Source organism: Lepidochelys kempii, chromosome 27 (genome assembly GCF_965140285.1).
Source record: "Lepidochelys kempii isolate rLepKem1 chromosome 27, rLepKem1.hap1, whole genome shotgun sequence".
NCBI lineage: Eukaryota > Metazoa > Chordata > Testudines > Cheloniidae > Lepidochelys > Lepidochelys kempii.
The window spans coordinates 14,583,463-14,605,924 of NC_136406.1; the positions used below are offsets into that span (position 1 = coordinate 14,583,463).

The 22,462-nt window shown below is 53.7% G+C and overlaps 1 protein-coding gene across 2 annotated transcripts; it reads right to left on the reverse strand.

Moving 5' to 3' along the window:
* Positions 1 to 9,366: 9,366 nt before the first annotated feature.
* ARL5C (ARF like GTPase 5C) lies at positions 9,367 to 21,630 on the reverse strand. 2 transcript variants are annotated; one of them, XM_073325748.1, is made up of 6 exons: positions 21,525 to 21,630; positions 18,138 to 18,198; positions 17,035 to 17,182; positions 14,825 to 14,908; positions 13,608 to 13,750; positions 9,367 to 11,128 (listed from the first exon to the last, which is right to left on the reverse strand). In XM_073325748.1, exons 1-6 carry the CDS (start codon positions 21,568 to 21,570, stop codon positions 11,080 to 11,082), a joined length of 531 nt encoding a protein of 176 aa, XP_073181849.1. In that variant the 5' UTR covers positions 21,571 to 21,630; the 3' UTR covers positions 9,367 to 11,079. The 2 variants fall into 2 exon arrangements, with proteins under 2 accessions (XP_073181849.1, XP_073181848.1); XM_073325747.1 differs by having other exon boundaries at positions 13,608 to 13,759.
* Between the last annotated feature and the right edge of the window lie 832 nt (positions 21,631 to 22,462).

The following is a 22,462-nucleotide window of genomic DNA, read 5'->3' on the forward strand; positions in this document are numbered from 1 at the left end:
GGTGTTTTATGGGTATGGAATTCTCTGGCCTGTTTTGAGGAAGTCCAATGAATCCAAACAGGCAAAAGAGGGTCCCTCTGGCCTCAAAAATCAATGGACACTCACAAGGGGTGTGTGAGCTTTAAGCAATTAATGACTGTAAAAAGCTTCCCTAGCTGGGTGTTTTAATCCTTAAGGGGACACAGCCACATATATATTAGATATCTCAAAATCAGTTCTTGAGCTGTGTTATTAGAAGCCCTTCAGGTTATTAACCCAGGAGGAATGTCAAAAATAGATCTAAGTTGGGAAATGCTTCCCCCCCTTGTAAAAATTCCTGCAAACACTAATTTTTTGTCCATGCTCATTCAAATTTTTCTTCAAAAATGTTCAGGTTTTCACTGAAAAACCAAAAATGTTAGTGGGGGTGGGGAGAGGAATTTTGTTTTTTTGTTTTGTTTTTTTCCCCAAAGAAACCCTCCCATGCCAAATTTCATTGTAAACTTATTTTCTGTGAAATTTTTCATTTCATCAAAAAAAAACCCCAATTTTTTGTTACAAAAAGAATGTAGACAGAAAATTTTCAGCCAGTAACAGCTCAGGTGTAGCCGGTGTGTTTCACTTTATTTTCTGTTTAAGTTTCACTTCCTGGTTCTCATGCACTAACTCAGCATTGCAGCGTTTAAATCCAAACCGTACAAAACCTCACCCTGTTTTTACGGATTCTTTAAAAAAGAAAACCAAGAAAACATTGCTATTCATGTGAAACTATTTTTTCTACTAAACCTACATCGCTGTTTATAACTTCCTAACAGTGCCTTGGTTAGAAAGAGCCTCATACACAAGTGCTTAAAACAAACCATAAATTCTGGAGTGATTTATACAAACTGTCTCTGTCAGGAGTGGCCTGCTGGCTTTGAGCAGCTCTAACCCATACGCTTAGTACAGAGGTTCTCAAGGACTTAATTATTATTTTGACTATGTAGTATTCTGACTGTGCTAAGAGTGCCAGTAATGGACCAGGTCCATATGATGCTGAGTGCTTGGCAAACACAACAAAACATGGTCCCTCCCGCAAAGAACTCATGTGCTAAATAAATTAATTAACCCTCACAAGCCCCTGGGAGGGAAGAATTATTAACCCCAATTTCAAGGTAGGGAAACTAAGGCCAAGTTCATGCTGCTAGTCTGGGAAGAGAACCCAGGGGTCCCATCTCAGCCTTTCCTCGGCTGCCTTCCAGCGATGGGCCAAGGAGTGTGGCATCTGGATCTAGAAAATCCTTGTCAGCCAGACATCTCTGGGCAAGATTTCCAAAAGTGACTCAAGATTTTAGGTGTCCAGCTTCAAGGGGCCTGGCCTGATTTGCAGGGGCTGGGTGCTTACTGAATATGAGACCCCCTTTAAGGCATCTCCAGTGGGGAGAAAAACTGAATCCGCCTGCCCTCCACTCCCTCCCCAACTCCTTCCCTGAAAAATGATTGGTGGCTTTGGAAAATCGTGAGCTAACCAGGCCTTTTCTCTTCACAGAAGGGTTTGCAATTAGGATGTCCCAACAGGTCAAAAATTAATCTGATTCGGGGTTGACAGGTTGGGTGGGAACTCAGGGGCCTTGCTGAGCCTGAGTCCACACCTTGCCCCTATTTCTCTCACACCTTGAACCAACCCTCCCGCCAGGTCTCAGCACCCCCTAGCGTTGGGACATTTGGAATCCAGGCTGGCTTTGCGATTGCTATGGGAAATGCGGGGATAGGAGCTCAGCTGTGGGGGCTGCTTCCCCACTCAGCCCCGCCCCCGCCTCCTCCGCCAAGGAAGCAACGGGGACACGCCTTTCCCATCTGACCTTGCATCATCTCTCCCCCCAGGCGGCCACACCGTGTAGTCAGGACCGACGCTGCACCCAGGGGCTCTTCTGCGATAAGCACTTCCGGCTGTGCCTTCCCCTGCGCCAGGAGGGGCGGTATTGTCGCCACGACACCCACTGCGCCAGGGGCCTGAGCTGTACGTTTGGCAGGTGCCACAGGCCCGTGCTGGGCGGGCAGGAGGGTAAGGCATGGAGAGGAGCCGCGTTCCGGGCCTGAGTCGCCCTCAGCCCATCCCTGGGCTTCAGGCGTGGCTGGGGTGGAGGAGCGCCTACTGGTCAGAGGCTGAGTACTGGGCCTGCGTGGGCCCCTGGCGTTAAGGCGGAGCAGCCTCCCAGCTGCTGTAATTTACACCTGGCCACTGGGAGACAGAGACGAGCTAAGGGCAGGGTGCTCCAGCCACGCCCCCCCCCCGCCGCCCCGTGCCTCCCCTAGGAGGCGGGGCAAGGCACAGCTGAGGGGGGGTCCAGCTCCTGCACCCAGAGGAGTGGGGTTTCTGTGGGAGGCTGGTCCAGACTGCAGAGGAGGAGGCCCTTGCACCCACAAGAGGGGAGGGACTGGGTGCTATGCTGGGTGGGAAGGAGAGCAACAAGAGAGACAGGGTGTGGGGTCCCGGAGGGTGGGGGGGAAACAGATGGAGCCCCTTCGTGCCTACCTATCTCCCACCCCCCCACACCCTGTCTGCCTCCAGGTGCCCGCTGCCGCCAGGACAAAGACTGTGGCGTGGCCACCTGCTGCGCTCGCCATCATGGCGAGCTGCTCTGCAAGAAGAGGCTGGCCTTGGACGAGAGCTGCTTTGTGCCCCAGGGAGGCTTGGCCTTCAGCATCAACCAGGTCTGCCCCTGCCAGGAGGGGCTGGTGTGCAGGACCGGGGCTGCTGGCCGAGAGTGAGTGTGGGGAGATGCTCACCGGGTGTGCTCAGGTCCTGGAGGTACTGTGGACATCCTGCCTGGTCCGGGGCAGGACTCTGGGACAAGGAGGAGGATAGGGGCTTTCATGCCATCAGACCTGCCGGGACAGAATACAGCAGGAGGTGCAGGGGCATTAGTGAATGCCTGGCAATGCTGGATGCATTGCCCCTGCTCTTTACTTGAAGGGGATAGTGGGTTATAATGATCAGAGCCGGAGCGTGGGACCCAGGACTCCTAGGTCCGAACCCAGGTTCTGGGAGGAGAGTGTGGTCTAGGGCTTGGGAGCCAGAACTCCATCCTGCTCCCTATGAGGCAATGAGGTCTGATGGTTAGAGTAGGGGAATTTTGCAGGTTTTCTGGGTGCTATTCCACTGACTCCTTGGGCGAGTTCCACCCCCACTTTGGGCCTCAGTTTCTCCATCTTTAAAATGGGGATAAAACCCACCCACCCCCAGCGCATGCTGTGCAATTCCAGTATCGGGCAGAGAAGGGCAGAACAGAAATTCCTGTTCTGAGCCTAGTCACCCTCTGACCCCTGGATCGCTCCCTTCTTGTCCCCTCCAGGAAAGCATTCGAGTACTGGCAGGATAAAAGTAACTGGAGATGCATGAAGCCCTTGCTGTAGAGAGGAGGTGACTGTGCATCCTTCCCTGAGGACAAGAGCTCTGTATTTATTCTCTGTAAATAGCATGTACATAGCCCTGCTCTCAAATAAACATGTATGATCCTTCAGCACTCAGGGGGCTGGCTTTTGTCAGTGGTGGCTCTGAGCCACCAGGTTAAACCACTGAGATATAACATGACCTGATGCTTCGAAGCACTGGCTGTTCCCTGCAATAATGCCCTTGAGTTTTGCACATTGCTGTGTGTGTGTGATTGCTGTATTCTCCCTTTGCGTGTGTGTGCACGAGCACAGCTTTCCTGTACTCTTTGTGTGCGTGTGTCTCTATATTGGGGAGACCTCACACTGCTTCCTATATCGCCCAAGGCAATCAGGGCAGTACTGGAAGCCTGATATTTGATTACCGGCATCGTAGCCTGCAGAATTCAATTTCTCTTTGTGTGGCGATCAGTACAAAGGGATGTTAGTTGCTCCCAGAAAAAAGGATGCAAAGAAAAGAAGGTAGGACCTGCGAGTGAACCAGAGATTTCTTGATCTGCAGTCAAATGCTCTACCACTGGGTTCCACATCTCCCCCATTGCCTTACCGCTTACATTACCTGTTCATAAGGCCAGCTGGCAATAAGTACTATCTCCTTGTTGCCTAGTGACTGTCTGGCGCAGCGTGAGCAGAGGAGATGCAGCGTGTCCGAACAAATAAGTTAGGCCTAGTAGTTATGTTAATCAGGGGAGGGGTAGCTGAAAAGCGGCTCAGTGTTACAAAGATCCAGTAGCCCCATGGCTAACACAGCTGTCCACCACTTCGGCACGTATAGGTAAATGCAGCTCAGAGCAATCTGCAGGCAGGGTTTGATTCTTAGAGAGCCTGCACAGAGAGAAGGCACGGTTTGGAGCATGCCCTAGAGTGAAACCAGGGAATTTTGGTCTTTACCACTTAGTCATGGTTCCAGTGGCTACACAATTCTGTAATTAAAACACAAGGGCCCAGAGCTGCAAAGGTATTTTGGTGAGGTAGATGCCTAAATACCTTTGAGGATCTGAGCCAAGGTGCCTCTTTCATATCCCGGACTCCTAGAGCTGAAGTGCAAAGGACGCATGCAGGTTTAGCTGCCTTCTGTAGGACACCACAGCACCTCCTCAGTACAAAGGGGGGTAGCTCAGCAGTAGGACATATGACTGCAGCTCAAGAGGTTCCTGGTTCAAATCTAAGTGCCCCTTGGATGGGACTTTTTTACCTCTGGAAATCATGCCACTAGTCTAGGGCTGGGCTATGAAAGGGCATCCTGATTCTACCATAATACAAGCATTAAGAAGCCATAGCACATCCCTGGAGGAACTATTTCAGCAGTTCATCGCCTATTGCCTTCACGGGTAGAGATGTGGGTCCCCTTTCAGTTTGATTTCCCCCCCAACTTCAGCTCCCAGCTGTTGGCTTTTTCTCCCTTTCTCTACTAGATTAATAACATTACCAGCCCCAGTGCTCACAATTCTGCAAAAATCAAGAGATTGTATTTAAAAAAGAAAAAAACCAGGCATGATGTTTAAGCCATTGTGGGTTCTTTGGACTGGCCTTCTGGGTTTGCTGGGTCACACGTTCAAGCTTCTCTGAGGAGATGAGTCAGCAGCAGCAGCGAGGGGCTCATGTGTTGTATCTAAAGCTTATTGACTAGAGCAGGTGGGAGCAGACACAGTACACGCATGAGAACACTGAAAGGCGCTCAGGCAGAGGAAGGTTCAGTACAGAAATGAAGTTAAAATGGGAACTGTTGCATTTTTGAGAGTTCACTTAAAGAAAGAATCTAATTGATCCCTTCTGTCCACTTGCTTATTGCAGGCACAATCAAACTCCTTAACTTCCTGCTCTGTGCTGCTTGATGTTTCTGCTAAAACGATGAGCAGTGAAACAGTTAATAGTGTTGAGATTTAAATGACCATCAGTAGGTTCCAGAGTTAACACAACATTGACATTAATGTGAGAGTTCACACCTCTCTAAGCTATTGTCTCAGGCCACATGCAGACTCAAGAAGACAAATGCCCCAGCAATTAAAATCAGGAAGCTTCTCTTTCCAGTCAGGAACATGCTTGTTAAAAAAATATTAAAGTTGGGATTCCAGGCCACGGATCTGTGGCAAGAGGCGGATTCTAGGACAAGTTCAGCAGATGTGGCTAGACAGAATCCTGTGTATATGAGACAGCTCTTACCAGGCACTGGGCACACTGCCTCTCCCATGGCACCAGAGCTTGTTTACCTGTCCTCCCCTTATTAGTGGCTGAGTTGTGTTAATTAACTAATTGCTCACATCAGAGTCACTTCCCCAGCATGTGAGAGCAGGGCATATTCCAGGCCTTAGTGCATGAGACTAGGAGTTCAATTCCAGATCACGTAACATCCAGTACTTAAGTGTAGGGTGACTAGGAGTCAGGACTCCTGGGTTCCATTCCAAGGTCCCCCGGTGACTCTGTGAGTCCTTGGTAAAGTCACTTAGGCCTGGCCCTACTCTGAGTCTAGAGCTCAGCTTCCTAGACAGCAATGCTGACCTTTCCCCCAAAGGCAGGTGGAAGATCCCGGCAATGTTTTTTTAAAGGAAGACCTGAATTTGAGTTAGCTCCTTTAGCCCCACACTCACCTCTGTGCGAGGTGGGGACAATCACCCCCCTCTAGTCCCAGGGCATGTGGGAGGCTTGGCCAGCCAATGTGCAGCAAGTGCTTTGAGATCTGCCAGAGGGAGGGGCAGTGGGTTGCCTGGCTGGAGGTGCCGCATTTGTTGCGGTCGGATCAACACACTGATTATGATCAGCTGCAGCTGCACAGATCCCTCCTCTACAAAGCACCTCCCTGGGCTTCCTGTTTATGTCTCTCTCTGTAATGTCGTTAGGCCCAGCTGCCTCCCTGAGGTCTAGGTACAGCTGTGAGCTCATGGGATTTCCATACTGTCAGAGAGAGACACACGCACAGCTCCTCTCTCACATGGGTGGTAAAATTGCCCCACAAGCCGACTCCGCCCAAAGTCCTGCTGACTCAGCTCCTAGGCCAGCACCGATCAGCTCTGTGTCACCCGCAAGCCTTAGCGCTGAGTGTGCGAGCCCAGCCGCTGGGAGAACGCACCCCACACGGGAACCGTATAACGCCCTCAGGAGTCCGGCTACAGGCCGGTCCGGCTGGCCGCCCGACCGGTGATAGAGCAAAGTGCCCTAGAGACACTCACCCACTCCTGTCACACAAGGGGTCCACATGCCCGAGGCAGAGGGGAACCTGTCCCCCATAGCTCCTGGCTCTTGCACAGAGGGACTGCCCTATGCACCACTCAACTGGCCACAACCAGCAGCTACCGCAAGATAGTCTCCCTCTCCATCGGGGTCTCTGTAGAGAGCAACGCTTGGGGCACATACTTGGCTGGGAAGGGACCCCCCGCAAGCTGCCCTTCCTCCGGAACCCACCTGCCCTCAGCACTTCCCCCTCTAGGTTTCAGACACTACAGCTTTGGGGGAGGAATAAGGTCAGTAGCAGCCCAGGGCTCAACCTCTATTGGCCCCAATGCCATTATGTTTCACTGATGCTCCTCACAGCCAGCGTCGGCCCCCTCTGACTTAGAGCCCCAGGTGCATTCAGAGGCTCCAGTTCATCTCAGGGCCCCAAGGTGCAAGGCCCTTGTACACACAGAGAGAGAGAGAGAGAGAGTCCCCAGCTTCAAAAGTTCAGAGCCTAAATACAGATGAGGATCTGGGCCACCCCGTGTAAATAGCTAAAGAGCGGAAGGAGGAGAAGTAGCACTGTCCCCATGCTATACGCAGGGAAACTGAGGCACGGATGAAGCAATTTGCCGAAATCATGGGGTGAGTCTGGGACAGTGTCCTAACCAGAGAGAGACAATAATGGGCTCAATGGGCCACAAGTCCAACAGGCTCTAGCCATTCCCCTCGCTCTGAGCTCCAGGAAGGACACACTCAGTCACTGGAAAGCCCCATGCTCAGTTTGCAGGGGCAGGCCGGCGGCAAGCACTGAGACATCCCCTTTCGCTGCAAATGGCACAACAAGCCGAGGCTAAAAACAGCCATAGAGCTGTGCTTCCTTTAAGCTGAGGCTTCTGTTTCTTCCTTGACATCAGATCCCTTCGCCGCCGCTTGCCAGGACTCAAGAGTGGGGTTCAGCTCCCCGGCTGGCCAAATTTCTCGCCTGACCTTCTTGGCCTGTGGCACATAATAGCTCAGATGCACCTGGGCTGTAATAGTTTGGGTGCTGGGAGGTGTTGGAGGCTTGTGACGTACAAGGGGGTCAGTCTATGATCCGGCAGTCCCCTGTGGCAAGTCACTTGTTTCCCCATCTGCCCACTGGGGAGAACTGTCTAGCCTTCAGCTGCTACAGGGATATGGGAGGCCAGATAAGTATGCCAGACAGAAATGTCTCTGGGAAACCCTCAGCAAGTTTCTCACTCTGTGAAATGGGGCGAATGTGTCCTCTGTCATGCCAGTTGAGATTGGAAGCTCTTTGCCCCATCTCACTGGCCGTGCAGCACCCAGCAAGGGGCCATGCTCCTGGCTGAGACCTCTAGATTTCACCGCTGTACAAATCAGGTGATTGATCCACTGAATCGCCCGGCAGGAAGAGGCCACAGGGCAAGTGACGACCAGTTATCCAGCAACCTCGACTTGAACCTCTTCTGATCTAAATAAAGCTTTTTATGGCAGCAGGTTCTGCCCCACCGGCTCCCTGTTAACCCTTTCTGAGCTGGACAGTGGACGATGATGCGACTGCAAGGAAGGAAGTGCTAGAAATGGACAACAGAGGCAAGGAATCTTGTCATTGCACTTTACTGCTGCTGACCAGGGTCCCAAAGAGGGCAAAGCCCAGCAGGCCATGAGCGCAATGGGATGGATTTCTGTGGTGCTGATCAAAGGCAATGGGAGAAACTGACAGCTCAGACAAAAACACATTGGTGGACTGTGTCAGCTTTAAGAAGTGATGTTTGCAGGGGCTGTATCTCAGGAACCCCTTGTTCCACCAACCCCAAATTTGGATCACTAATCCTCTCCTGCACCCCCATGAGGCATACTAAATTTTACGGAAATCCAAGCCAGCCTGTGGATTTTGGTGCCCTTTAAAACAATATGGCCTTCACAACCTTAACTACATCAGAGCGGCTGCTCTGCTAGAATGCAGAATTTGGCATGCAAACATCATGGGTTTTCTTCCTTACCAATCACCACTAGCACTAAACATGAATATAATCCTCTTTGGCTCATGCTCTATGCTGGAACCAGGAACAATGATATATGTCTTTCAATGGTGCTTACAGACCCCGGTTGAGATTGGGATGCCCCTGTGCTGAGCGTGGCCCATTAGTAAGACAGGCTCCCGCCCTAGAGAGCTAAATATCAATAAGGCAGGAGACAACTTTCCAAGGGGCCATCCCTAGACTGAAATGAACCCCCCTCCTCCCGCCAGGAAATTAAACTCCCTCACCTTCCACTCGAAGTGCAAGGTGCATTTATTTGACCTGTCCATCTGCAACATAAATACAAAGCAACGTGCGCAGATTTATTATTAAAAGATTTCCAAAATAAAACACTCCACTGCACACTTCTCCCCAGGGGGAGCAGATGAAAGAACAAAACACGTGACAGACATTAGTCAAATTGCTTAACGCACTACTGGAAGGGGCTCCAATGTCATTGTGATGAGCACAATATATAAAGAAAACAAATCAACACATAGGGATCAAGTTGTAGGAAGGAAGGAAGGGGTTTTTTTATACCCATTTCACAGACGGAGGAACTGAGATCCAGGTCCTCAAAGATATTTAGGCACCTAACTCCAACTGAATCCATGGAAGTTAGGTGCCTAAACTCCTTTTAGGATCTGGGCCTAATTGACTTGCCCAGGATCTCACAGGCAGTCTGTGGTAGAGTTAGGAATTAAACCCAAATTTCCTGGATCCCAGCCCAGTGCCTTATCCACAAGGATGGAAAAGCTACTAATAAAAGACAAGACCCTGATTGTGCAAAAAATTAAATAGTGGAGCCTTTAATCAGGTATAAAATACAAGACACAAGTTTTATAAAAAATACAGAACTGGAGAGTCAAAGGGATCATCCCAGAAATCGTAAAAACCCCCATCGGAGCCCAAGGCAGGAAGCTGTAATGAGCTGTCCCACTCCTCAGAGCCCAGCAGGGGGGCCTGTGCAAATGCAAATTCATGGGACAAGTTTAATTAGTTAAAAGCACTTAACTGAAGCAGATTCGTTAAGGGGCTGATCCAGAGCCCAATGGATTCAACGGGCAACTTTCCAGTGGGTTTTGGGGTCACACCAGTTTAGAGCATTGCACCAGAGAACAGTGGAACCCCTGATAGTGACACCCCCCACCCCCAGTCCTTTGTGCTTATCCAGCATCCTTCACATCCAGGGATTCCAGGTCTCTCTACAAAGGCAAGCACTTGCCAAAGGGGGAAACTGAGGTACAGAAGAGTTAAGTCATTCCCCACGAGTCTGCTAAAGCAGAACCCAGGTGGGTCTCCCTGACCATCAGCTTCTGCTGCCTCTGGAGTGAGACTCGATCTTCAGTAGAAACGGGACACAGGCTGGATAGGTCAGACCCAAACATCCCTGAGTCCGGATCCAGGGTTTGGATTTGGTCCCGATGCCAGGTCCCACACAGATCGAGCGGTGCTTGGATCTGGCCCTGCTAGGCCAGGCCCATTAGTGGCTTCTGGTGGAAGAGATGGGAATGAACCATTGTGAAAGGGCAAAGTTTGCTCCCTGGGGTGTGGCTGGGGCAGTTCTTCCCACCCATTCGTATTTCCCCCCCCTCACTGAATCCCTGCCCTCCAACAGCGCTGGAGGAGGGGCCCGAATCCAGATCTGTGTTCTTGCTCCAGGGCCGTGGCAGAAGAGAAATACTCAGGAACAGAGCCACAGAGCCGGCCCTTTCCTGCTTGGGTTAAAAAATATAAAATACAAGATGTTCAAGGCCTTGATCTGACGGACCAAGGGAAAGCACCAATGGCAGGAAACATCCAGTGTGCGCTGGTCAATGCATCGCTGAGCAACCCAGGGATGATTGGAGAGCAAATCCTGGGAAACATTAGCGTCCCCAAGGTTTCGGATCCTTGCCCCAAACACCACCCAAGTTTGGAGAAGAGCATAGGCAGCGCCGCTCAGAGGGGAGCTGGGGTTTAAAGGTCACCCCCCTCCCCTGCCCTCTAGCAAAGTTTATCCCCAGCCCCCGTCTGAAGACCTAAGGCATTTTCTGTTAACTGGATTCCGGAGGGTGAGGTTCTTCCTTTCATAGCTTATCGGTAAATCTGCTGGGAGCTGCACTGGGCCTGCGTGTGCGTAAAATTCCCAGGCACCAGGCTTCTTTGTTCCAGCTTTTACTGAAGTGCCGGCCTGGAGCGAAGAGATTTCTTCCTGTTGGTTTCCCTCTCTGCAGATGTGATCCAGAAGAAAGAGGACCCAGAACCGATTCCCCGCAGAGACACGATCCAGAACGGACCCTCCCACCCAGTAGATATGATCCAGATTCCTCCGGACATGCAATCCAGGAGGGACCAGTTCCCACGCTGACCCGGGTTCTGAAATACACTGTCCGTACAAAATCCCAGCTTCAGCTGCTTTAGAAGGAAAGTCCAGGCTGAAACTCACAGGTATAAAAAAATAAATAAGATGTTTGAGAGCTTTGCACTGTTCCGTCATGTCTGGTCAGATGTGTCAGTTGGCAGCTACTCGAGACTTCATCCACTCCAAGCCAGCTGGCAGGCTGCATGAATGGAGAGAGAACGCGCATTAATAACCACGCTCTGCACGGATACCACCTGCCAGAGGGTTACACAATGGGGAAACTGAGGCCAGCGGCAAGGATGTGATTGGCCTGCACGGCTTAGCAAGAGCTGAGAAGAGAACCCAGGAAACCTGGCTGCCAGCCCCCCTGCTCTAACCACTGGATCCCACTCCCCTTGCAAAGTCAGACACAGAACCCCACTCCCAGCTCTAACTGCTACATGCACTGCTTCCCCAGAGCTGAAAGCAGAACCCACAGATCCTAACCCAACCCCCTCTTGCTCTAACCACTAGATCACGCTGCCTCTGTTTCAATACAATGCAAGCAGCTCCAGCCCCTGGCTCTCCACACAGCAGTCCCCCAAGGACTGTCCAGGATGTCCTATCATTGGCAAAGCAAACAGCAGCAGCCAGTGCCTCTGAACAGGCTCCTCTTTGGGGGAGACACTGGTTCCCAGGTGCTGAGAAGTCCCTGATTATCCCACAGTCACAGCTGAGTCAACCTCCTGCTATGGAAAGGCCTTGAGGAGAACAGAGAAAGGCAGGGCCCCTTTATAGGCTGGGGGGGGTGAGACAAGAGGCTAGAGACAAGGTGGATTAAGTTTCATCTGAGCAGTGAGTCATTGGTTAACCCAGCCCCAGCTACTCAGCCTGCAGCTCAGTGAGCACCAGTCACCAGTGCCTGCCCGCCAGGAGGCGACCCAGACAGGCGCACCTGCCCCCGGAGCGTGCGTCTGCGCAAACTGAGCAAACACTTGTCATGCCCCCTGGCGTCTATTCCCAGGGTGTTAACACAAAGCCAGCACAGCTGATGCTGGGAGCATACTGGCTGCGTGAGTCACACTACCTGAGCGCTCCGGGCAGAGAGAAGGCTTTTGCCTTTTGTTTGAGGTGTTCAAAGAGGTTGGAAAAAATAAAGTGACGAACTCCTAGGAGCGGCTCCTACTTTACTGATGGAGAAACTGAGTCAGAGGTAAAGTGCCTCGCACACAGTCACACTCGCTCAGGCACAGAGCGGAGAGAGCACCCAGGAATCCCTCTGTGCTAACCACTACTCCCCTTTCCCTCCCAGACATGGAGATGGAACCCAGGAGTCCTGACTCCCAGCCCTCTACACTAACCACTAGACCCCACTCCCCTCACAACAGATGATCACTGGAGTCCCAGTTCAGTCCCCTGCTCTAACCACTACACCCAGCGCCTCACAGGTAAAAGGGTGCCAGCTGCACACGACAGACACTTAGAGGTGGCCAGAACATTTAGACGCAAGTGGTTGCAGGTCAGGGCTGGGAATGCGTTTGCCCAGGCCGTGAGTGTGGGGACCCTGCCTACGTCTGTGCGGCCAGAATCTCCCTTCCAGTGCCAGCTCTGCTGGGCCCCAGCAACTCTAGTCACTTACAGGAATCACCTGACTTTCTATTGACTTCTTTCCCAAACTCAGTGCTACGGATCTGTGGAGCCAGCAGGACAGCCCGATGCTTGTCGTTGGGTGAGTGCCGGTCAGGCTGTCGGGCCTTTTGGGGGTGCACCAGGCTCGTGTAAATACACACAGGGGGTTGGGATCCATTTGAAGGATAAGAGGACAGAGCGACCCCCGGTAGAGCCAGCGTAGATCATTACATGAGTATCCACAAGCCAAGCACTTCCCCAGCTAATCAGCTGCAAGGTGCCTCCAAACGCCCGGGCCAAGCCAGGGAAGAAGGGAGCCCACAGGAACTGCTGTGCTGTCCGTCTAGCCCAGTCTCCTGCCAGAACTGGAAGCTACAAGAAACCCCCTAGCGAACAATTACAGGAGAAAGCAGCTCATGGCTTGACACAGGAGGGTTCAAGCCCTTAGATAGTCCTATCCAGCCTAACAAGACAGCAGATGTGCTGATTATCTGTATGTCTCCACCTAGAGCTGCTTCTGGGGTTTCTCCCCATGGAAAGTATATTTTCAGCAGCAATTAAATTACCAAAATACTTCAAATTAGAAAAGCCGCCCAGGTGCCTCATGGGAGTTGTAGTTCAAACGCCTCATGCTCCCATTCACTTCTATAGACAAGGTTCCAGGTCAGACTACATCTCCCATGATGCATCACAGGCTCCCCTCTTGCATCATAAGGTTCTGTGGCCATGGTGCAACATGGAAGATGTAGTCTGGCTGGGAGCCTGACCCATAGAGAAGACTGGGGACAGGAAGCAACTAAATGACAGCTCCCATGAGGCACCGGGACAGCATTTCCAAGTCAAAATGTTTTGGCTTTCAGGCGTAAAGCAGACACTTTTCAAAAGTATCCTTTAACCAAAAATCCAATTCTCCACCAAAACCAGTGTAGACAGAAAATTTTCAGCCATACCCCTAACCCTTTGCTAAATGCCATTAAGCTCTGTGCCTCACTTCTGTCTTGTGGGACAGAGATCCACAGGACACTTAAGCACCAAAAGGGGCAGCTTAGTTTACTCTGTGGTGCACTCACCCCTCTCCCGTGAGGGCGCAGCAGCCCTGGATGTGCCATGGGTGGTCCTTGATGGAGCTGAGGGTTAGGAACTTGGAGATCTCAGAGGTAGTCATGGAGTTCTTTACATCCTGCTTGTTGGCAAATATCAAGACTGCCGCATTCTGCAGGTCCTGGGGAGAGAGATCCCACCATTAACCTTCTCCCCACTCCATTCAGATCCCCCCCGACGCAAACATCCCCCAGCCCAATGGTGCTGCTAAGGGGCAGGGAAGCAGTGCAGGTACCAAGGTGGTACCGCTTGGGACAAGAGACATTACACCAGCCTGGGTTCCTAATACAATCGCTGGCTGAGGTTCCTGGCACTGGAGGAACCTCAGCCCCCACCCCCAGCACTGCAATAAAACACCACAGAGGCTCCCAATTTATGAAAAGACCAGGAGATCGGCACACTTGTTAGAGGTGCCGGGCTGGCAACCGTAGGGACCCTGAAGGGCTCTGGTTAACCTGAGCCCTACGCACTGATACTAGAGTGACAAGGGCCAGATGAATCCAGCCACCACAGTGTGGCCAGTGACCATGTGGGCCGGGCACTGGGCTGGGAGTCAGGACACCCGGGTTCTGTTTCCGGCTCTGCCACAGATCTGCTATGTGACACTGTGCGAGTCACTTCCTCTGTTTCCCCTTCCACCCTGTGGCTATTTAGACTGTGACCTCATCTACACAGGGTCTGTCAGCGCCTGGCACAATGGGGTCCTGATCTCAGCTGGGGCCTCTCGGTGCAACTATAATAAACCAGAACACTCCTTAAACCCCATTCTGAATGGATCAACTGCGATGCGGACGCTAGTCAGAACTGGACTGAGTCTTCACAAACTTGTTTCGTGTGACGCTCAGCACCCGAAGGAAGGAGAGGTGCTGCTTTATGAGCCATCAGTCCCTAGGTGGGCAATATGGAGACACTGAGCAGAGTGGCTACCTGCAAAACGAACCCAGGGATTTCTACAGAGCACGGGGGATAACGCAGCTAGGGCTCCATGCTACGGACGGCTGGGGCCTTGTGCCTGAAACAGCTGGGTACCCTGCCGCTAACGCATCAGGCCCTCTTGACAGGGACGGAGCGTCGCGCAGTTCCCAGCAACATCGCTCAGGGATCTGCCTCCAACTCACTAGACAAAAGCGGCTTTACTCTGGACATGAGGCCGTGGCCACGAAGGGGGACGCTGCCGCAAACTCACCTCGTGGGCCAGCATCTTGTACAGCTCCTCTTTCGTCACCGTCAGTCGCTCGCGGTCGGTGCTGTCGATCACCAGGATGACAAACTGGAAGGGGTAAGGGGGGGTGGAAAGAGCAGATGTCGATCAAACACCCCAGTCCCGGGCTAACATCTGAGGCCTGGCTCAAGAGCTGCAGGTGAAGCAGGAGCCAGCTCGGGCCCTTTGGCACAGCACATTATTTATCAGGTGTATTACCGGAACCCTTCGGAGCCCTAGCCATGGAGCCGGACCCTGCTGCGCTAGATGCTGCATAAACACGTTCTCCAGCTGCTATTTTACATCAGAAATTCAGCTCACGTCTAGCCTGAGAAGCTCTGCGGAGGACTGGAGAACTGGCATGACACCAGTGACTCCAAGGAAGTGAAACAATCATTTGACAGGAAGCGTGGCCTTGGGCTGGGACTCGGGAGACTTGGGTTCAATTCCTGCCTCTGCCGCAGATGCCCTGGGTGACCCTGGCCAAGTCGCAACCCCTCTGTGCCTCAGTTTTCCCATCTGTGGAAAATAATTCTTTCTCCCAAGATTGGCCTGTCTGTACATTACAGCTCATTGGCGCAGGAACTGTTCCACTATGTACATGTACAGCGCCTAGCACAATGATGCCCCCAATCATTGGCCCCTCTAGCCCTTACTGGAATACAAATAATTAAGAGCTTCCCTTGGACTAACTTTCCATGGTACCCAGGAATCACACTGATTCCCCGCGGAAGCCATTCATTAATGGCCAAGCCAACATTTGTTCTTTGGCTGTACAGCACCTAGCACACGGGGTCCTAGGTGCTACCGCAGTACAAATAATTCATAGTAATGTCACAGCCAAACTCAATTGGCTCGGGGCTTTGGAGCTGGTGGAAAGTTAACAGCAATCTTGCACTCTTGCTGCTTGGGCAAGACCTGTTCCAAGTCGCGAAACAAAACCCGAACGGCAGCGGGAGAGAAATTCCAGCTCGAGTTATGTCAGGAATGCTGGCCAGGCAGGAAAGACAAAGGACGTGTTTGAACTCAGATCCCTGCCTCTCTCTGCGCTGCCAAAACAGCTGGGGATCTTTGCCAGGGTGCTCTTCCCTCCGGGACAGTATTTTAATCCCATTCAAAACAAGCTGCGACAAAAGGGGAAAACCCACCCTGTTTAGAGAAGCGGCACCCCCCTGGGTCCTTCCCCCCCAAATTCCCACCTGCTTCCTGCCCTAGTGAAAATCTGTTCACTCTCCAAAGCCACCCTCTCCATTCTTAAAGGAGCAGCGCAATATTCAACATCAAGTTACAACGGAAGGGTTCGATCCTGCCACCTTTACTCCCAACAAGGAGCCCCACTAACATCAATGGAAGTGATCGCTCGAGTAAGCATTGCTATGCAGGATCAGGCGCTTAAGCTGGAGTTGCCCGAGTACCCGTGGGGAATTAGGAACGCAAACCCAAGGGGATTTGGTCGCCTATGAAAATCCCATCTGATGCTGCTATACAAGTGTAAGAGTCTGAAATAGCAAAAGAACCTGATCAAATCAGCTTTTCCAGTGGAAATCTAACAGTGCCTGTCTGCGTGAGGCCACTTATCCCTGCTCCCAGCACCTCTTGGAGCAGAGACAGCTGCTGCCGGGTGCCCACAACCGGAGCACATCCCAAAGCAGGGGAATCCCGGACACTGGGCTGTGGTGTGAGGAGGAGGCATGGCAGAGAAAGCAAGGGAGGAGGTCAGCTAGCCTCTTGCTCAGAGGGTAGCACATGGAACTGCTTGGTTATGGATCAAGGACTAGAGTAACAGGGGGACTGCCTGTCAGGACCGAGGTGCACTGGCAGGTCCCCAAGAATACAACAGGAAAGGGGTGGTGTGGGTCGGGATGGCTCTGCATTGGTTGAGTTGCGGGAGGCTACCCTAACACAGAGATAGCAGGGAGCTGCGGGTCAGGATGAAGGGGCATCAGCAGAGCTGCATGCAGGGGTCCCAGCACTGGAATAGCAGGGCGGGCTGTGGGTCGGGGCCGAGGGGCATCTGCGCACTCATCTGGTAGCCATCGTGGCCAATCAGCTTCTCCCTTCCTCTGTAACTACAAGAAATCCACCAGCTTCTCCAATCTGCCAAGCAAACCAAGCCCAGGCGAGCATCACAGGGCCATCGCAGCCAGCCTGGGAGGGGAGCGAGATGGTGCTGCTCCTCCCACCCGGCCCCTTACCTCTGTGTTGGAGTAGTAGGTGTTCCACGTGGACCGCAGTGTCTCCTGCCCCCCGATGTCCCACATCAGGAAGTGAGTCTTCCTCAGGATGATCTCCTCCACGTTGCTGCCGATGGTGGGTGATGTGTGCACCACCTCGTTCATGAGGCTGTGGGAGGCACAGGCCAGGTGTCAGAGCCGCCCCAGCATAACCCAACGCCGGACCCTCCCTTGCCCCCTCGACTGGGGCACACCAGGTGCTTAGCAAGAAGCAAATGAGCATGGAACCAGGATGGCCTTGGGGTTAAGGCCCTGGATGGGGATCCTAGAGACCTGGGTTCAATTCCCTGCTCTGACACAGACGCCTTGGGCAAGTGACTTAGTATCTCTCTACCTCAATTTCCCACATGTAATACTCCCCTCCTCCCACCCTTTGTCATCTACAGTAGAACCTCAGAGTTATGGGAATGGAGGTTGTTTCTAACTCTGAACAAAACGTTATGGTTCTTTCAAAAGTTTACAACTGAACGTTGACTGAATACAGCTTTGAAACGTTACAACGCAGAAGAACAATGCTGCTTTTAGTCACCTTACTGGAAACGGTTTCCTTACCTCCTCAAATCTTTTTTTTTTTTTTGGCATGTGGTAGTTTATGTTTACCTCAGCATTGCACTGTATTTACTGTATTGGGTTTTTTTGGTCTCTGCTGCTGCCTGATTGCGTACTTCTGGTTCCAAATGAGGTATGTGTGGTTGACCGGTCAGTTCGTAACTCTGAGGTTCTACTGTACTTGGATCAGTCTCCTACTATGGGTTTGTACAGCGCCTGGCACAATGGGCCCCTGATCTCAGCTGGGGCCTCTAGGCTTAATAGAAACAACTTCAGACTAGGCTTCTGGCCTCCCCCCGTGGAGCCCCACCCCCCTTGCTGATTTCATGCTAACCCGGTTGCCTTCTGGAATGCGAAGATGGGATTCAGGCATCCTTGTTTTGCTCTGACCATTTGCTGCCTGCTGGGGGAGGCTCTGCAGCAGGGGGGTTGGGCAGGAATACATCATCTCCCCACTCAGCCATCTGGCTGGTGGTTTGACTCTGAATGGGAGATGAAGGGATGGGAATACTCACAACTGGTAGAGGATGGTGGTCTTCCCTGCATTGTCCAGGCCAACAATGATCACCTTGTGCTCTGTAGAACCAAAGAGTCAGGATGAGAAGGACACTAGTAGTCAGGCAGAGAAACCCAGCCAATCCTGCCAACCCGGGGTGTAACCCAGCTTCTTCACCCCGCCAGCTTCCCATCCTCCCGCCCAACACTTGGAAAATCAGATGGCTTTCCATGAGCAGGCTGGTTCTGATCAGGGACAAGCGGAAAGGGGGTGCTGAGCAGCAGCGTTTTAAACACAAGGGGCATAAAAATCCATGAGCCGAGCGGCGCGAGATTCCAAGGCTCCCGTCTATGCTGTGCTGGGATCACCGCAGGGAGCGGATCTGGAACAGCACTGTGGCTAAAGAGGGACTGACAGTTTCCAAAGATCTAGTAGATAGAGCACTGGACTGGGATCCAGCCCTGCCACTGATCTGCTGTGTAGCTTTGGGCGAGTCATGTCTCCGCACCATGCCTCAGTTTCCCTCCCATGTTGTCTTGTATGTTTATACTGTAAGCTCTTTGGGGCAAGGACTCTCTCTTATGCTGTGTCTGCGCAGCACCTAGGACAGTGGAGCATCTAGATGCTATTGCAAGATAAATGTTAACTAGTTTAACGGGAGGGAGGGTGGGTGCTGTGGTTAGAGTCTAGCCTAGGACTTGGAGACCTGGGTTCAATTCCCTGCTCTGCCAACACGCCCCCCTGCCACCGGCCCCCGAGTAAAGCCATTTAGCATTTAGCTTAGAACGGGGACCACAGCGCTGCCTTCCCTCCAGGGGAGTCGGGGGATGAATACAGCTATTGTGGTGATGGGGGCCAGAGAAGGATCATAGACAGCCACGTCTGAGACAGACAGACATTTACAAATCCACTAGGGGTTTTGATCTTTTTTTTTTGAAGCAGAAAAGAAGAAAATCCCAGCCAAGAGGCCAATAAGCCCGACTCCATGGAAACAGAGGGACCATCTGCAATGTAGCAAAGGGAATGCTACGCTTTGGTGCAAATGGAACATCTCCTCCAAACTCCCTCCATCCCATGCTTCACTTTACCCCCGGATCTTGGTGCTCTCCAGAATCCATCCCCAGCCAAAGCAAAACCCCTTGGAAGCAAAGTTCCCCAACACACGTTCCTCCGCTGGAGTTTGAGTGTGTAACCAAGCCTGTGAATTGAGAGTGACGGTTGTGGAGCTGGCAGAGGGGAGGGGGAAAGAGAGAGAGGCAGGACACCTATCCTTGGGCACGAATTGCTCAGTGTATGAAATGTGAGCGTCACAGTAGGGTGACCGTGCAACATCTGGGAACAGCTGTGATGTAAGGGGCACCCAGCCCCTGCATGCAGGAGAGGCGAAGGATCTAGAGCAGGGGTTCTCAACCTGTTCCTTTCCAAGCGGCTTCCCCCCCCCCCCAACATGCTAGAAAAACTCCACGGCCCACCTGTGCCACAACTGGTTTTCTGCATACAAAAGTCAGCGTTCGGGGGTAGCAAGCAGGGCAACTGCCCGGGCCCCATGCCACAGGGGCCACAAAGCGAAGTTGCTCAGGCTTTAGCTTCAGCCCCAGGTGGTGGGGGCTGCTTCAGCTTTCTGCCCTGGGCCCCAGCAAATCTAATGCTGGCCCTGCTTGGCAGTCCCCCCCCCGAAACCTGCTCATGGTCCCACCAGGGGCCCCAGACCCCTGGTTGAGAACCACTGATCTAGAGGAGCCAAGGCTTCTGCAAAGATCAGTGGCTCTGAACTGAAACGGCTTCAGTCAGGAAAAATCCTGGCAGGCACATCAATCCCAGAGTAAAAATAATTTCTGTGGGGGGAGGGCATGCGTGCAGCGCGGGACTCCAGGGGAAGGGAAGGAAACTGACGGCACAGCCATCTCCCCCTCTGGGCTCCGCTCACAATCAAAAGAAGCTGTTTTCTCTCCAGACCAGACGCCCACACAATGGGCCACGCTGTTGCATTGTCTGGAAGCCTAGGCCAGAAGTATGGCCGGCCAGAGTTTGGAGCGCCCAGGGAAGCGAGGCTGTTCTCAGTCCCACCCTGGCTGCAGGACAGGGGCAGCCCACAGGGCAGGAAAGTGAGAGCAGCCGGAGCAGTGCAAAGCCAGGGTGGGGAAAGCGGGTCAAATCCCAGCTCCCACAGCAGGGAGGGCGGCGGGGGGGGGGGGGAACGACCTTTACGGGTACTGTTCTGTTCCTGGCAAAGCCCCAAATCTTCCACCTGGGGCCCAGGCCCAGGCCTGCCCCCCCGAGAAGTGTTATGGGGTGATTTCAGATACAACCCGCAGGGTGAAGAGACCCATGTCTAAAATCCCCCAGAAGGCAGCTTTCGGCCCCAGCTCCTCCTTTCTGCCCCAGTGTTAAAAGCAGGCCCCAGAAGGAGGGGAGCCTTTCCCATGGAGGCCAACTGCTGAGCCCCCCAGAGCAGACGGGCTCCCGCCCCCCAGTTCCTTTGTTTTCTCTGGGCTCCTTATTGCAAGAAACTTTCTTCTTCCATCTGTTGTTCAGCTCAGCCCCCTGCCCCACCCACAAGCCCCTTCCCCAGCCCTCTGCCCACCCCCTGCAGTCTCCCCCCCGACCCCTTCCCCCAGCAGGCCCCCAATCTACACCCTCAACTACTCCCACAGCCCCCCCACTTCCCCAGGCCCCTTTCCCAAGCAGCCCCCAACTATGGCCCCCAGCAGCCCGGATCCACACCTAGATCCTCCACCCCTTCCCCCCCACCTACACCCCCAACCCCCTTGCCCCAGAGGCCCCCCCACCTACACCCCCAACCCCCTTGCCCCAGAGGCCCCCCACCTACACCCCCAACCACTCCCACAGCCCCCCCACTTCCCCAGGCCCCTTTCCCAAGCAGCCCCCAACTATGCCCCCCAGCAGCCCGGATCCACACCTAGATCCTCCACCCCTTCCCCCCCACCTACACCCCCAACCCCCTTGCCCCAGAGGCCCCCCACCTACACCCCCAACCCCCTTCCCCCAGCCGCCCCCCAGCCACCCCCCACTTCCCCAGGCCCCTTTCCCAAGCAGCCCCCAACTATGCCCCCCAGCAGCCCGGATCCACACCTAGATCCCCCAACCCCCTTGCCCCCCACCTACACCCCCAACCCCCTTCCCCCAGCCGCCCCCCACCTACACCCCCAACCCCCTTCCCCCAGCCGCCCCCCACCTACACCCCCAACCCCCTTCCCCCAGCCGCCCCCCACCTACACCCCCAATCTCCTTGCCCCAGCCGCCCCCTACTTACACCCCCCAGCCTTCCCAGCCCCCCAGGTGCACGGGGGGGTGGAGGGTCCCAGGCAGGCCCCCTTTGCTGCGCGAATCTGGACCCGGGGGGGTGGGATAATGGGGCGAGAGGGTCGCCCCGCGGGGCCCTTACCCTGGCTGCCGAAGATGCTCATGAGCTTGGCGAACAGCTGCCCCATGGCGCCGCCGCGCCGCGCCGCGAACCCGCCGCCTGCAGCTACTGGCCGGGCTGCGCGCCCGCCCCCGGTTATAGCCTCCGCCCGTGACGTCAGCGCGCCGGCCTGGCCCCGCCCCCTGGGGGGTTTTCCCATGGGGCCGCTGCGCACCGAGTGCCGCGGGGCGGGGGTGATGGTTTTTGATGCTGGTTGCAGAGAGGAAATTCCAGCTAGCCCCATTCCCTCCCTAGCCTGGGGGTCCCAGGCCCATGCCAGCCCCACTCCTTCCCCTTCCCACCCCCAGCCTGGGGGTCCCAGCCCCATGCCAGCCCCACTCGCTTCCCCGTCCACCCCCAGCCTGGGGGTCCCAAGCCCATACTAGCCCCACTTCCTTCCCTTCCCACCCCCAGCCTGGGGGTCCCAGGCCCATACTAGCCCCGCTCCATTCCCACCCCAGCCTGGGGGTCCCAGGCCCATACTAGCCCCGCTCCATTCCCACCCCAGCCTGGGGGTCCCAGGCCTCATTCACAACCAGCCCTTGTGGCAAAGGGGAGACCTTTTGATTGGACCCAGCCCCAAAATTCAAGATCCCACCCACGGATTTTGCCTACCCCTGAGCCGGGAGGGACGTCTCGCTCCGGCTGGAGTTTTTGGCCAATCTCTGATTGCACTGGAAAAGAGAGACTCCCAACTGACTCACATTGTTTCCCCGTATTCCCCCTGTCCATATCCACCTCTTGTCACTTGTCTTATCTCTAGATCTTTGAAGTAGGGACAGGCTTTCTTTCAGTTCTGTGGTTGTACAGCACCTAGCGCAACGGGGCCTGGGGTTGATGACTGGGGCTCATGGGCGCTGCAACAAAACAAATAATACTGCAAAAAACTACACCCACACACAGCAGCATGGTTCAAACCA